At 38.7% G+C, this 17156-nt stretch overlaps 1 protein-coding gene across 1 annotated transcript; it reads right to left on the reverse strand.

Moving 5' to 3' along the window:
• Positions 1 to 5852: 5852 nt before the first annotated feature.
• Positions 5853 to 13588, reverse strand: LOC114313120 (pyrophosphate--fructose 6-phosphate 1-phosphotransferase subunit alpha). Its single transcript, XM_028259462.2, has 19 exons — positions 13214 to 13588; positions 12211 to 12383; positions 11666 to 11778; positions 11174 to 11248; positions 10981 to 11094; positions 10725 to 10792; positions 10396 to 10479; positions 9686 to 9739; positions 9375 to 9455; positions 9169 to 9262; positions 9015 to 9088; positions 8699 to 8809; positions 8560 to 8604; positions 8411 to 8467; positions 7384 to 7488; positions 7178 to 7294; positions 6854 to 6957; positions 6444 to 6609; positions 5853 to 6227 (listed from the first exon to the last, which is right to left on the reverse strand). Exons 1-19 carry the CDS (start codon positions 13301 to 13303, stop codon positions 6099 to 6101), a joined length of 1854 nt encoding a protein of 617 aa, XP_028115263.2. The 5' UTR covers positions 13304 to 13588; the 3' UTR covers positions 5853 to 6098.
• Positions 13589 to 17156: the final 3568 nt, after the last annotated feature.

Here is a 17156-nt window from a genome sequence, read left to right on the forward strand (position 1 = left end):
TGGACCCAGGTGGAGGTTGCATGTAGACCTCCTCAATAAGATGACCATTGAGGAAAGCATTTTTGACATCCATCTGAAAGAGCCCCCAGTGGCGAGCAGCGGCAACAGCAAGTAAACTGCGAACAGAGGTTAGCCGAGCAACAGGAGAGAATGTCTCCTCATAATCAATACCATATTCCTGGTTGAAACCCTTGGCAACAAGACGAGCTTTGTAGCGTTCAATAGAGCCATCAGAATGTGTTTTGATTTTGTAAACCCATTTGCAGCCAATGGCAGTCTTGCCAGGAGGAAGATCAACAAGATCCCAAGTATGAGCTTTGTCCAAGGCCTGTAGTTCATCGGTCATAGCTTGCTGCCAAAGAGGATTAGTACAAGCCTCACGATAGGAGGTAGGTTCATAAGTAGAGAAGGCAGCAGATCCAACAATATAATCACGAAGATGGATAGGAGGTTGAGTGACCCGGCGTGGTCGACCCGTAGGAGGATCGGTGGGAGGAAGAACCGGTGGAGAAGGAGGTGTGGCAATAAGAGGTAGACCTTCAGGGAGAGCAGGCTGGACAGGATCAGGAGTGAGCAAGGGCGTCTCGATGGAGGAGGAACCTGTATCAAAATCAGCAGAGAAAAGATCGACAGAAGGATTAGTAAACAGGACAGTAGTGGAGAGTGCGGGTAAGTGAAAAGAGGATAGCGATGAAAACATTTGGTGCTCCCAGAAAACGACATGGCGGGAGATACGAAGACGTTTAGAGAGAGGATCCCAACAGCGAAAGCCTTTATGTTCAATTCCATACCCAAGAAAGCAACAAAGACGAGAACGAGGTTCAAGCTTGGTGTGTTCATGGGATTGAAGTAGAACAAAGCAGGCAGAGCCAAAAACCCGGAGATTAGCGTAAGGAGGGGGAGTGCCATGCAGACGTTCAAAGGGAGTTTGATTATGGATGACAGGAGAAGGAGCACAGTTGATAGTGTAAACAGCAGTGAGGGCAGCTTCCCCCCAAAAGTTTTCAGGGCAGGAAGAAGAGAGAAGAAGGGCGCGAGTAGTGTCAAGAATATGCCTATGTTTCCGTTCAGCACGGCCATTTTGCTGGGACGTGCCAGCACAAGAACGATGAGGCAGTGTACCATGATGCTGAAGAAAGGAAAGGAAATCAGAATCCCGATATTCCATAGCATTGTCAGAGCGAAAAATTTTGATGGTTTTGGAAAATTGGGTGTGGACCATTTGGGCAAATCTATAATAAATGTGTTTAAGTTCAGACCTAGTTTTCATGAGAAAAAGCCAAGTAAACCGGGAAAAATCATCAATAAAGACAACAAAATAGCGGGATCCCCCCATAGTAGTAGTAGGGGAGGGCCCCCAAATATCGGAATGGATAAGATCAAAAGGTGCAAGGGAAACTGAAGTACTTTTATTAAATGATAAAGCAGGTTGTTTGGCAAGTTGACAGGGGATACAATCGAAATTATCCGGAATTACATGACCCAACTGTCCACTAGAAACCAAAGACCGTAAGCGATTAACAGAAATATGCCCTAAACGACAATGCCAAAGATGAAAGGGAGATAATGAGGAAGTAGATGTAGGAGCAGCAATCGGAGGAGAGGCAGGAACATGAAGGTGAATGAGTTCATAGAGACGTCCATGCTTACGGCCGATCCCAATAGTCTGCCCCGTCTGAGGGTCCTGTACCAAACAATCAGTAGCAGAAAATGTGACAGTTAGACCAAGTTCACATAATTGACCAATGGAAATAAGGTTTAAGGTAAGAGCAGGGATATGATAAACTTGAGGGATAGATAAAGAAGAGGTGGAAACAGTACCAACATGACGGACAGACATGAGGGAACCATCAGCAGTATGTATTGAGGGAATATGAGGAGATGAAGAGAAGGAAGAAAAGATAGTAGAACTGGAGGTCATATGATTACAACAAGCAGAGTCAAAATACCAAGAAGAGTTACCTGGGATTACAGACAAAGCAGTAGGAGGAGGTGTACCAGATGGGGAGAGAAGTTGTTTGAGCATGGCCTCTACATCCGTTGGAGAAAAGCGAGGGGTAGACGGAGCAGACGACTCAGAGAACCCCGCAGAGGTGACAGCATCAGTGTGGGGAGAATGATTCCCGGAAGCAGCAGCAGCAGTGGGATGAGGCTGATTCCTAGAAGCAGTAGTAGCAGTGTGATGAGACTGATTCCCGGAACGATGAAAGCTTCCCCGGGCAGAGCCACCGCGAGAGGAGTGGCTATTGGACGATGATCGGGATGGATTGCGAAAACAATCCTGTTGCAGATGACCAGGACCAAGTTTGTTGCAGTAGCGGCAGGATCTGACGGGGCAATTGACCAGGAGATGGGTTGAAGGAAGACCCCGATTCTGACAATAGAGGCAAGCAGTGGTCCGTTGGGTAAATGATGGCCGGTACGGAGGAGTGGCCAGAACAGAGTCCACATGATGAGTTTGAAGAGTACCGAGACGCGTCTCCTCTGATAGCAACTCAGAAATTGCTTGTTCAAGAGTGGGCAATGGATGGCGATGAAGCAGAGAGGCACGTACGGGCTCAAAGGAGGAAGTAAGAGCCATAAGAAAATGCACCAACCTTTGCTGGTTGCGATAGATAGTAAATAAAACAGCATCTTCAGGGGTATGCCAAGTTGGTTCTGAAAGAGCAAGCTGATCCCAAACAGAGTACATTTGAGAAAGGAAGTCATTAATGGACTGAGTGGATTCTTGGCGCATGCGATGAAGTTGGTTCTGAAGTTGATATTGGTGGGCAAGACCAGTAGTCTGGTATCGTTCTTTCAAGAAATCCCAGATGTCTTTTGCAGGAGTAGTTACAGAGTCAAGCTGAAAGCGACCAAACTGAAGACTGATAGATGTAACAGAGGTATTACGAAACCAGGTAATGATTTGGTAATTCTTACTGTCCCATTCCTCAAGTCGGTCTTCAAATGTAGCAGTAGGAACAGTGGTTTCATTAGTGTCACTGTCTTTCACCGGTTTAGTCACATCCCCGGTAACAATTCGCCAGAGCTTCTTCCCTTTTAGGAAGGAGGACATGGCTTGGGCCCACAGAACATAGTTTGAACCATTCAAAATAACGGAAATAGGATGGGAGGCATCATGACGATCCATAATACTAGTTGAATAGGGTTTAAAGTAATATGATAGACCTGTAGGAGCAAAATTAGGTAAAACAGAGTGTACCAGTGAGTCCGGAAGGTCGAAAATAGCCAGGAAAGGTATGCTGGACAGAGATGATGTCAGCAAATATGTCAGCGGCGCACGTTAGCAGAGTGCAGGAAGGAACACGTTAGCAGGAAGCGGCGGTGCACGGTAGCGGCAGGCGCAGACGCGGTGCACGGTAGCGGATTCGGCGCACGCGGGTGCACAGTAGTGAAACGGCGCACGAGAGGCGCACAGTAGCAGGCGCGGCGTACGGGAGAGGCAGGGCTGACGTCAGCCGCGGGTCGTGTGGGCGCGTGTAGGCACGTGTCGGAAGGGAGAAACAACGGATGGCGCGTGCGGGCGCGTGTGAGAGTGGTGGCGGAAATGATGACGCGCAGTGGACACTGGCGGCGCGTGTGGGCGCGTGAAAGGTTTTTTGAGGCCGGGCTTGGTGCCGTTGGAATCGTGAGGAAATTCCGAGTGGTTTGATGTAGTGCCGCTGTGGATGGGACTAAACACCAAAATCGCAAATTGCCAGAAATGTAACACTGTGCTCTGATACCATGAAATAATAATTGGAGAAAGTGAGAGAAGATAGAGATGAGCGAATAGAGAGAGAGAGAGAGAGAGAGGCACAATTGTTTCTATGAATTGTACATGTCTATTACACAAAGAAGGCACTCTATTTATAGAGGATGCCTTGGATGCCTATGAACAATAACATAATGCTACACTAACATAATGCACTAACATAATGCTACACTAACATAATGCACTAACATAATGCTACACTAACATGATAATGCTACACTAACATAATGCACTAACATAATGCTACACTAACATGATAATGCACTACATAATGATACACTAATATACACTAATAACGTCATTAAGCTTTGCTCCACGAGTTGTGTCTGCCATGCCAAGATCGATGCTCTGATACCAATGTAAAAGACCTTACTAGTTGTATGTGAAAAGAAGAGTACTGCTAAAAAAGCTGAATATCTTTGGGGTTCTTCGAGGGACCCCTTTCCTCCTACAATTTGTTGGTAAAAGAATATGCTTCCTCACTGTGTGTTTATTCCCAATATAAATAGAAAACCTCTCCTTGAATCTGGGAGTAGGATAAGCAAAGCTAAAGGGATAACAATCTAATCTCTTGAAGAGGTAGCAACCTAATTTCTATAGAGCATCTTCAACGGTAGTAGGCATTTTATCTATCTAAATATTACTATAAAGTATATATTTTATTTTGCCTATCAACTGTTTTATGTTTTTATTCTAACCATGCTCTTTATTTTAGCTATTTATCCAAATACTATTAATTTTATAGAATGCCACGTCAACAACAAAGATGGAGGGAAATGATCCTAATGATTGAATACATTTTGCCTAGTGTTGAAGGCTAGCTACATGTAGCTAGTGAATATGAGTTGAGTCAAAATGTCTAATCATCATATGCTTAGTGCATTGGAATTGAAAAAAGTGAATCACACTAGGTATTTTCACTAACAAGTATTATATGCCTAGTGCATTGGAGATGCTCTAAGGAAATGATTACTAGTAACTAGAAATCATAAATTATAAATTGAAGGATAAGATTAGCTAGCTAAGCCTAATTAGCTACGTAACAATAAGCTGTTTATCTTTGACTTTTTTGCTTAGTAGTATAAGGCACAATTTTGAACTTAAAAAACTTATATGTTTAATATGTTATGACAATTTATTCATCTTTTTTAGGTGTATGTAAGTTTCACAAAAACTTAATTTTATCATATTTGTAATCACTATTCAATGAAAATAAATAAATATATGTTATATATACAAAATATTTTATGCATAAACTAATTTAAACTAGAAAGTAAATAACATAATCTTTTTCTTTGTTGAATTAGCTATTATAATATAGGTTATTATAGGTTTGAACTTGATTAAAGTTAAAATTTGACGAATGTTCCAGGAGAAATTTACCCCACTAGGCTACATTTTATATGGTTTGGGAATTGGCTATGCCAAAACTATAATTTATCATATTCTTCATATAATTTCTCGGAAGCATTTCATTACCGCAATCTTTTCCATTAACGTTTTGCTCCTCCAATGTGAAAATTTTGCTCCTCCTCCAATGTGAAAATGTCTAAATCTTTTTTTTTTTTTTTTGAGAACAAGGAAAACAATATTATTAAAAAAATAAAAATAAATAAATAAAACAGCATACAAAGGAAGATCTCAAAGGGCTACCGGTACAACAAAATGAAGAAGAAAAAGAATCAAACCAAAAGAACAACAAAGCTGCCAAAAAATAGCAATAAGCCAGAGAAGATCACCGATCTACTCGGGATCTAAGAAGTCAGAGAAAATCTCTAAATCATTGTAACTTATGTCTTGAATTTTTTTCCTTCCTGTTAATTGTTTTTTCTCATAACAAATAAAAATCCATCATTTTTTCCATAATACTCAATTATTTTGCATGACAAGATTATAAATAAATAAAAAAATATTAGAAACCCTAAACTTTACCCAAAAAATAGGAGAGAAAAAACAAGGGTCAAAAAAGGAAGCTGGAATTCCTATACACAATCGGCCTACAAAAGCTCTGGTGAGGAAGGCAAGTGATTTATTTGTTCGTCTTTTTCTCACAACAAATAAAAATCATCTTCTTACAACAAATAAAAATCATCGCTTTTCTATAATCCTCCTAAATTCCCCTCGATACAGAGACATTCAATTTATTTTACATCAAAAAGTTACAAAATGTTGTTTTAACAAAGAAAACCATGAACTTCACCAAAAAGAAATTTATATGATATAAATTTACGTGAGAGTATTTAAACAAGGATCAAAAAGGAAGTTTCTAGAAGCACGTTTGCAGTCTCTCCTAGAAAAGCTCTAGTGAGAAAAGCCAACAAGAGATTTATTTGTGTGCTTTCTAAAACGGTGTCTGCCCGATGTTTGATTGTAAGGACATTAATGAGAGAATTTCCGTCACAGAAGCCATGGCACTCAACGCTGCTTTAAGTACATCCTGCGAACACCCTGGCTTCACGATGGTTCTCACCTGGAAAAAGGAGACCAAAAAAATATATATATATATTAATAATAAGAAAAAGAATCCAACATGAAATGAAACAAATAATAAACATGAGAATACGTGCTAAAATCAGATTCATTGAAATGCAAGGACCATGTCATAATCCAAAGTAACAATCCTCAACACCTAACATAACATCAGTCCACTGGGGATTATAATAAAGAAGATGCAAATTTTCAGCACCTTGTCAAGATACTCCTGCAGTTCCTTGATACGGCCCATGTAATCCTGGTCTTCAACGCACAGAGTTACAGCTTTAGCATCAACACCAGGACCATCAAATTGAATAGGTCCAGGGTTTCTGTAAACATCGTCCATCAAAAACTTTGTCGCATTTTGTTTCAGCAGCCTGCAACCAAGACCAAACAATGATTTGACAGCTGTGAGACAAGATGATAAGCAGTGCTTCATTTAACTTGAAAAACATACAATTTTCTAGCAAACAACATATTTACATACATCACCAATCAAGATTAATAAGACAAGGTTAAACCCCTTAACTAAATAAGGAATGAAAATAAAACACAAAAATAATAATAATAATTCTAATCCAACGTCAAGAAAGCATTTGAAAAATCATGAGAGAGACGTACTCGTATGGTTTGCCTTTCAAATCCACGGTAGCAGGATGCAGAGCAGGTTTTCCAATTGATGAGGCCCCAACACCGCGGCCATAACGCTTTACAGTCATCATTGCCTGAGGTTTATTAATTCAAGAAGTCAACTTTCTCTGCCATTGCAGGTATTAGCAATGGAGAGAGAACCAAAAACACTAACACAAAACAACAGTAAGGTAATGCAACAGATTAACACAACTGCTTTCAACAACAAAAGGACATAAGAAAACCACAAAATCTAAATTCCTAAGTTCTAGGCTGACATGCCTATAAAATCATTAAGTGAGATATAAAACCTACTGTAATTGGAGCTGCACCACAACGCCACCTGTTCACGGGATGTTTCAAATTAGTAACAGTTGCCAAGTAACCATTCAGACCAGCTGCCAGAATATGATAACAGATATGCCCAAGAACCTGGCACAAAGGCATCGTTAATGAAAAAGGAAAATATTTATTATGAAGACTAGAGGGCTGAGGTAATGCAGCCTTGAGCCAGAACATACATAAGCATAATCACAATCAAATTTTGATGGTAAAGATCCCCTTGCTTGATAACCAAAAAAGTGGCAGATGGCATTAAACTTCTTCCCCTTGTAAGTGCCTTCTTTCTGTTCAGATCACAGTAAACTTTGCAGTGTGAGGTCAAAAATGTCATATTGCCAAATAAAATCCACAAAAGCATTTCGACTGTAAGACCAATAAAAAAAAACCCAACAAATTGTGCTTTTCTCATCCCATTTTCCTCACACTTAGAAAATGCAATTAAGATATTTTGGTCAATTTACAACAGTACATTAGAAATGGTTGCAGGTAATAACAAAGTCAGCTGCCATTTCAAAGAATGACAACTAAAACAGCTACACATTGTGCACGAAATCAGTGTCAAGTTTCACTATTGATTTTGATAATCATAGTCAAAGAAAATCACCTGCTGTGCTACAAAATGCTTTGTCATTACCAGGACTGACATTCCATAGACTGACTGAAGACTATATGTTACCAAATTTCCAAAGGCCCATGTTTGCGTTAAAGAAAAAAAAAATTAAATTTTTTTTGCAGAATTACATGTTAACTTCTCCCATATTTTACTATAGAATATCCATATCTGTAATATGCATTCAACAGGAGCAATGGCATTTATTAAAGCATAGCCTTTCTTTTATTGCTTTTTGGACTATTATTGATTTAGTTGATTCCATACTGTTATGAGTTAAATTCTATTTTCTTTGCAAATACATGCCTGTAAAATCTGCCAAGTATAACATTTCATTCCCAAAATTTATTTATATATAATGAAAGGTCACTTATCCTGATAGATTAGCTAACTTTCTTTTGCAAAAATGGAGTTGAAATAGAATTGCAAGGGAAATAAAAACATTAAAAATTCATAAATAGTAAACAGAAAAAAAAAAAATACAATCTTGAAACATATATGACTTAATAACAGAAGATGCGTGATTGTTTTTTGGGGGGTACTTTGAATTAAATAAGAGCTAAATAAATATCCAGACAGAGGTGTCTATAATTTACCAATCTCTTGTTCATTTCTGCTTCGACAAGAAAAGCTAGAAGTTTCTCAGTCTCAATCTGGAAAAAGAACAAAAAGGGAAAACAATCATTAAATAACATTTACAAGTTTCTATTTCATAGCACCACAAGGATCTCAGCGGCCTAAATACCTGCGATAACTGTGCAGAATCATCAGATTCTGGGTAGAGGAGGAGCTGTAACATAAAACATGAGAATCATCGACAATAAGGTTCTTAGAAAAACAAAACAGCAGATACCCCTCAATGTGAAGATAAGAGGGATGTGAACCTGTTTTCTAATAAAGGGTGGCATAAACTCAAACAAGGCAGACGCCCAAGGCGATAGATGAGAAGAAATACTATCAACGGAAACACCTTGGCTGAGCAAACCATGAATTTCCTGGGACATACAAGATGTCAGTACAATAGCATCATATCCAACTAACAAATACCCACATATCTCAAAGAAACTGGAGAAACAAGTTGCCAGGTTGCAATTTTGCTTGAAGAAAAAGCATTATAAAATATGAAGCTTTTTAAATAAATTAAGTGTGAGAGAGTGGGGTTAACAGTGGAGGAACAATGAACTTTAACTGCATGGTTACCTGCAAGAGAGCATACACTTCAGGAATGCTTTCAATAAGCCCCTCTGGTAGCAGAATGACTCCATGGTACTTTTCTGGTGCAGAAACATCATTTCAGATAAACAAATAAAAACAATAACCACAAAGAAAACATCAGCAACTTAAGTCTCCAAACCTTGGTTTGCCCTGGCTTGCACTGCATCACAAATTTGTTTTGTCAAGTCAAAAAGAGTGAGCTTTGACACAGACACCTCCTCACCAAGAATAACCTACAAGGAACATATCAATGTTTTTCCAAGAAGAACATGAAGGGCTCTAGAAGGCAACAACCTCTTAACTGAAATATGAAACTGAAATGATAATGAATAAAGGAATACAGACCATATTTGGATGTGACTGAAGCGTGCATTCCAAAGCAACATGAGATGCCTTACGGCCCATGAGTCTGATAAAATAATAATACTGCAAAAGAAAAAAATAATAAGTCTCAGGTTTTAGCAAGACAAAAAAAGAAAAAGAGTAACTCAAAAAACACAGAAATAGGAACTCAAAACAATAAAATGGTGCTGGAAGTTTGAAGCGAGACGACAATAGTCATTTTGATTTTGTTACAAGCAGTTCAAAAACCAGAATGTAAAAAACATGGCTCCCGAAGGAGGGAGTATTTGACTTGCATGAATTGACTCTGTTACCTTCTCTGCAGAGAGAGCATCAGTGCAGACATTGCTAATCAGCTGAGAATTAACCTGAATATAAGACAAACTAGACTATTCAAATTCTTCCTCACAATCATTTAATTGCATATATTCTCAACTCAAGAATAATAAGAACCCAAATTAGTCCCCATCCAAAAATTAAAAGCGGCAAAAAGAAACAAGTCATCGACTTTTGCAAATGTATAATATCAAGCTAACAACCTCAAATCAAGAAGCTAATAAAGAGAAGCTTCTCATAGGTCATAATTTCCCCTCGACCCCAAACAGTGACCACATTATCTGTTCCACAAATCTAAAATTTTGGCAACATCATTATGCCAATGCTTAGAAGATGGGAATGAGCAGAGCATAAATCTGCGTAACAATGTGAAGTCCAGCTACAAGGCCATCTTACTTTTGGAAATACTGACAAAGGGGATGCTGAAAGAAGATTAAGAATGTAAAATTGTTCATTTTCCCAGTTCACTTTCCTCAATTTTAATTTTTTTGGGTCAAAAGATTAAAATTGATTCAAAATGCAATCTAATAATCATAATTTTATTTTATTTTTATACTTGATGTAGCATCAATTTATCATCAATGAGAGCTTTAAAAGAATTAATTTAATTATCAATTAAATTTAAATTTATTTCATCTCATAAAATTTAGTTCCTTCATGTAAACTTTCAAGAGCATAGAACAAATACCTTACATATCGTATCAAAACCAACATTAGTTTCAACAAATTGGTTCCTGAGATCTCCATTTAAAGTAACAGGAACCCCAACCACCTGCAAAATCCAAATGGTCACGCTAACATGTTGGCCCACCAAAAGGAAATACTGGATGAAAGTTGAATAGTTTTCTCAACAAATATATTAAGAAATCAAACAATTAGTGATGAGGAAATACACAAATAACCTGAGACAAGATTTTGAGATGAAATAAAAACAACTATGACCGTGACGTTGCAATATATGATGATAATGATGAAAGATATCTCTTTCACCAGGAAAATTCCACATGCATTATTTACCTTCGTTGAGCATTTTGCTTCTGCAAATGTTTCTGCAAGTTGAGCTGCATCTGTGTTTGATGTTACCCCTTCAAAGTAACCAAACTTTAATGTTAAAGAATTTGAAGTTCTACACGTAGTAAGGTAAGGCCAAAGCTGAGGTCTGTAAGCAGTCAATTTCCTCCCACCACCCAACATATTGTGAACACCACGGGGTAATGGCATTCAAAGTATGATGAATATTTATAGTAAACCCAAAGGGAGAACGCCAATATACCTCCAATAACGACAAGGCCATCCAACTTCAAAGCAGTGCATGCAGCCAGTGCATCATTAACTTGCTTAGTTGTTCTTATTTGATCTTTTGTCCGTCCCAGCAAATCAAAACCACCTAGAGACAGGATTACATCATATTTTTAGGTGGAAGATGGAAATGTCAATGCAAATATGGTCTGGTATTCAAATACTACCTTGATTTTTGTAGGTTGCAAGAATGTCATCTGTGATCTCAAGAGTTTTCTGTGCAAATAAACCTTCAGAACCACCTGAAAATAAGCACACAAAGTTCTTTAAGGTAAATGTCATTCTCCTCAATAAAAGTTACACACGTTTATAGCAAAAAACAAAATGAAGGTAGAGAATGTTGATTGTTTAAAAACCAAGTATTGGAAGGGTTGCAAATTACCAAAAAAACCTTAAAAACTAACATATTTTACAAGTGAAGTTTAATATGCAACCAAGAAATGTGATAAAGGATCACACAAACCAGGTAATAATTTTTGTGTGTAATTGACCAGCTAATATGACAAATGAAACAACATTAGAAAATTCATGACAAACCAATATAGATCCAATTTCAAAATACATACACAACACATACATATAGATATATGTAAAAATGTAAGCAGGTTCTATGCATTAAAAAACACCAAATGCCACAACAGAAAAAGAGTGTCACTTACCTAAAAATCCAAGTAAAGTACTGTTACGGTTGTGAATTTTGAGAGCATTGTGAAGACCCCATATAACATTATGTCCTCCAGGAGATTGCCTCCCACAGAAGACCACTCCCACTCTGCAACCAAAAATAATAATTAACAATAATAAGCACGAGAAAAACTTCAGTACAACAGACACCACATCTTAATGATAATATGGTATCACTGTTATATTGAAGGTTTTTCTCAATAAGCACATGTAATCATACAGAATTTTCCGACTATATATTGTAGAGATATGTCAAACAACATGGCAAGTACTTGTATGATGTAAATAGTTTCTCACAACATCCTCCACTTCAATCAGAGGATAATAATAATCTATAAAGGATAAAGAACATTAGAGCAAGAAAACAGAGAGCAGCAAGTTACATTTGGAAAATGAGCTAAACAGAATTTACACCTGAACACCATCGGAAAATATTTATTTGGATTCCTAATTCCTATCATTGCGCCAACTTACTTGCAATAACAATGAAAGGTATGTGACGTGATCATCAAATGTGTACCTTATTGCTGGATGATCAGTAATTATCTGAGCATCAGGGACCTTTGCATTTGCTCTAAGAAAGTGAGCCAAAGGCTGACCATATGTGTGCGGAAAGATGCGACTGATGGTGCGGGCACCAGAGGAGTCTGCTGCGGTAGTTGCATCGCCAAATTCTACCCTGACAGTAGTTCCCTGTGTAAACGGCAACATAGCATTAATATAGGCCCACATAAATCGGTAAAAAAAAAAAAAAAAATCAAAATCTCAATTTAGAATTAAAAAAAAAAAAAAATTATCAGTAAAGTGGAGCAATACAAGTAGGTTAATAGTCTCAGCAAAACACAAACAAGTCGAGGGGTATCCCAGGAAAAATATAACCAGGAGGATAAATGGAAAATGTCCCAATTGCAATACATTAGACTTGACGGAAAATTCAAATTTGTGTATATTAAATATATGAGCAGATGATCCGTAGAAACTGATGCTTCTTTTGAACGAATTCATCATTCATCGGTTACACAATCAGACAAACAGAGGAAGGCAAGCCAGGTACACCAGGTTAGCTGATGAAGCAAGCCAAGAGTGCAATGAAAACAATTAAGAAAAATAACGAGAAAAGCAAGAAACAAGCTATCCGATGAGAAATAAGTACATAATTACTCCGATCAACATAACAATAAGATGGAAGAATTATTTAAAACACAAAATCCAAAATATCAAAGAACAAGTGGCGATTCATCTAATAACGTTCATTAACCGTGACGCGATTTCATTACCAAGTTGTTGCAGAAATTCCGCTTCAAGGAGTGTTGTAAGAAAGCCAGCGATTATGTATGAGACAGAGAGTTCAAGAATGGCCATATCATATCATGATGAGTATTGTATTATTCACAAAACAAACAGAGATAGAAGAGGAAGACAAAAGAGAGAGAGAGAGAGAGAGAGAAAAAAAAAAACTAACCCTAAGAAATGAGAAAGAAAGAGAGAGCGAGTGAGAGAGAGAGAATCGAAGATGGAAGGACCTGAAGACATGGAGGAAGCAAAGGCTGGTAGGTAGATCGAAGTTCTTGCAAATCGGAGAGTTCTCTTGGAATTCCGTAATCTGAATCCATTTTCCTTTCTTCTCCGCAGATTGATACTACTACCTACTCGAATATGTGCGGGTTTGTTTGTTTTGTAGTGGTGTTTCTCTCTCTCTCTCTCTCTCTCTCTCTCTGTGAGAGACACGAACATGGTTTTATATGGGACTGGGGCAATGCAACCAACCCAAAATCCAGCAGCAGTCTAACCTTCCGGTATTATTACTGCCAGTTATCCCATTGATTTCCCGATTATTACAGCACTGCCACTCCGTCCCTGTGAAGTGACCTATATGCCCTCTAACATTATTTGAGGCCATCTCTAACACTTCACCGCATCCTTTATTAAATTTAAATTTTGTGAAAAAGTATTTTTTTTTATACTCCAATAATTTTATCAAATTGAAAAAATAATAAATATTTTATAAAATTGAGAATTTGGACACCTTTCACCATTTTACTGTGTATGAACGTTGAGAATAAGACCCACCGAACGTTCGGCTAGATGTCCTCCGATCGTCCACTTACTTGAACAATTTCCACAAAAATAGGTAACATAGTGTTGGTAAAATGGTTTGTACAACCATGACTTTTAGGTAATTTTGAGCCTAAATTGAAATGGGCTCCGAATATCGATTGAGGTGTGTCCGCGTAGAATTACATTCTTTGTTAGGTGATAATTCACTTCGTATATTTGGTTGTTCAAACTATTTTCTGAGTTAATGCGAAATTGACTCCGAAAGAGGCTTCGAAAACACGGTAGTTGCTCTGTTTTCTTCATTATCATTTAGCTTTCCGCATTACAAATATAAAGCAGAGTATGTATGTATGTGTATGTGTGTGAATGAAATGTGAAAGCGCAAAACAAAGAAAGAAAAAGAATAGAATAGAATAGAAGAGAGAGAGAGAGAGAGACGAGCCTAACGTCGGCGTAAAACATCCTCTGAATCACTCTAAAATCCTCTCGGATTCATCAAATTTCTCATTTTCCCAATCAAATCTCTTCACCTTCTTCATCAATTGATCACCATCGTAACTGCTCTCATCTCTTTCAATTCCTTATACGCGTGTTATATCTATATACACGTACGTTTGTGTAATTCGTTGTTTGTTTTGCAATGTTTTTTATGTATTTGGATAGTTATGTTGTATATTAGTATAGATTTTTTTTTTTGTTTGTAATAATTTGTTAATTGGAATTGAATTGACTATGAGGTTTTTGTGTTTGACAATTTTGGTTAGATCTGTAATTGTTTGGAGGCGAACATGGGCTATATGGATGAGTCTGGTTGTTGATTTTTTTTCCCCGCGATTGAACAGTAGACAACCAACTAATTCAGTGTTTAATCTTTTAGGATATCAGAGAGATGGATTTGGTATCCAGTTGAAAGGTATTTTAATTTTTGACTTTGGTTTCGTGGAATTTATAATTCTGAATTATGTGTATCTACTGATTTTAATTGTTCACAAATTGATTACTGTTAGTTGAACATTGCGAAGATAGTAAACTTGTTACAAGAATGCGAAGTTCACATAATCATTTTGGGGCATGCCAAATATTTTTTTTTTTTTTTTGGGTAGCAAAGAGTTCATCCATTTTTTTGATGCTGTTGAGTACTATAACCACCTGATATTCTGGTGGGATGTGTTTTGAATTTGTGAAGTATGTTTACTTTTTATTTAGATCATATCAGTGGAAATGGAAATTAACTCAATCTAGCATTTTTTTGCATATCCTGTGTGTTGATATCAACTCAACCTACCCCTGCTTGCAGAATGATTAAAAAGCTGCCTTCTTTGGGAGGAATGTTCCGCTTGCGAGAGAGAAATGGTTGATTCTAGACATCTTCTTCCTATGTAATTGTATAAGTAGTGTGGGAGTTATAGTTTCAGTTATCATTCACTTTATTTTCGTTTTGTGCTGCCTTTGTTTTTTTTTTTTTTTTGAGTTTGAGAAGATGCATTGTCTTACCTAAACCACCCATACCCACTATAGGAATCATAGAAACATTGTTTCCAACCTAGTCAACCCAAAAGGCATGACTAAGAACTCATAATGGCCATACCACGTACAGAATGCCGTCTTCGGGATGTCCTCTTCCCTCACCCTCAACTAGTGATAACCCGATCTCAAGTCTATCTTTGAAAAGTAAGAAGACCCCTTTCAACTGATCAAACAAATCGTCTATACGTGGCAATGGGTACTTGTTCTTAACAGTCACCCGGTTCAGTTTCCGGTAATCAATACAAAGTCGTAATGTGCCATCCTTCTTTTTGGCAAAAAGGGCCGGTGCTCCCCAAGGCGAAGTACTAGGGCGGATAAAACCTTTGTTTATCAATTCTTGGAGCTGAATCTTCAACTCACTTAACTTAGTAGGTGCAAACCTATACGGAGCCATGGAAATCGGTGCCATGCCCGGCACTACGTCAATAGAGAACTCAATCTCTCGGTGAAGTGGTAAACTAGAAAGATCCTCAGGAAAGACATTCGGGTACTCACAAACTACCCTTGGCAACTTAATCCAAACTATATCACTTTTTGCCCCCAAGAATGCAGCAAGAAAGAGGCTAAGCTCGCCCTAACCACACGGGTCACAAATCGGCAACAAAGCTCTATCAACCCGATCTCCCAAGAAATAAAAGCAGTCATCGCTCGAGGTACACATAGTAACCCTTTGACGGTAACAGTCTATAACAACCCGATATGTAGACAACCAATCCATACCCAGTATAACCTAAAAACTCAACATATCAAGTAAAGCAAAAGAAAATAGAAGTCGACGACCGGCAACCTCTATATCACAACCCTGACATCCCTGTTCAAACACAATCTTACCTCCAACCGGTGACTTTATACAGAGTGGCAATGCTAACCGAGCCAACTCTAACCCCAATGTCGATGCAAATGCAGACGAGATAAAGGAATGTGATGCACTCGTGTAAATCAATACATTGGCAATAGAATTGCAGAACAAGAGGGTACCTCTTACAACCGAAGGTACTGGCACTAACTCTGGCTTGGTAACAGCATAAACACGCCCAGTAGGTCTCTGATCCATCTGCTCCCCTCTCGGAGCATAAGTCGGATGTACAAACTGAAATAAAGAGGCTTCAAGAGTGGCCCTCGAGGCCTGTGCCGATTGTGCTGGCTGGTGACTCTAAGTCTGCCTCGATCCAGATGCACCAAGTGTGTCACCCAACTGTGGACAGTACCTCTTCATGTGTCCTGCCTGTCCACACTGAAAACAAGTCAAAGACTGCCCCCTTCCTTGACTCTGGCTCGGTGGATGGATTGAAGATGGAGCAGACCGTTGTCTTCCCCTCTTCTGTGGGCAAGAAAAGGACTTGTGACTTAACTGGCTACACTTGAAACAATAAAATCCTCCTTGGCCACCTCTCTTTGCCCCTGAACCCGGCACTGGAAAAGTGGACCAAGACTGTGCCCCATGAGACTACTGTAGTGTAAAACCCCTCTGCCTCTTGCTGTCTCGCGCCTCCCCATACATCTCCTGGCCTTTCTGCCTGAAACTCCTCATCTCTCTCTCTCCAGCTCCTAACCGTGTTTCCATATGTGTCGTTGCCTCAACAAGACGGCTGTAATCCCTCGTTATAGACCCGTCCACACAGTAGGCAAGCTCATCTCTCAGTCGAGTCTCAAGCTCGATACAACGGCGCTCCTCCGTTGCCACAAGCTCAGGAGCATACCTGGACAAACTAGCAAAAGTAGCCTCGAACTCTACCACCAGTGTGCCATGCTGCTGTTTGAGGTTCTTGAACTGTTCCCTTAACCTCTCTCTGACAGTAGTAGGCAGATACTTTTCTTGAAAGGCGTTGATAAAGGCCTCCCAGGTCACCCCAATACGTCATCGCGTGTATTTCCACCACT

Source organism: Camellia sinensis, chromosome 3 (genome assembly GCF_055761805.1).
Source record: "Camellia sinensis isolate YWXY chromosome 3, ASM5576180v1, whole genome shotgun sequence".
Taxonomy (NCBI): Eukaryota; Viridiplantae; Streptophyta; class Magnoliopsida; order Ericales; family Theaceae; genus Camellia; species Camellia sinensis.

Bases quoted from the DNA above. Each gene is read 5' to 3' on its own strand.
- LOC114313120 (XM_028259462.2), bottom strand. From the start codon at position 13,303: ATGGATTCAGATTACGGAATTCCAAGAGAACTCTCCGATTTGCAAGAA. The intron at 7,489-8,410 runs GTAAATTATAGA...TGATCTGAACAG, and splicing joins CAGAAATGAACAAGAGATTG to AAAGAAGGCACTTACAAGGG. The intron at 6,958-7,177 runs GTAGGTTTTATA...AATAAACCTCAG, and splicing joins GTGGTGCAGCTCCAATTACA to GCAATGATGACTGTAAAGCG.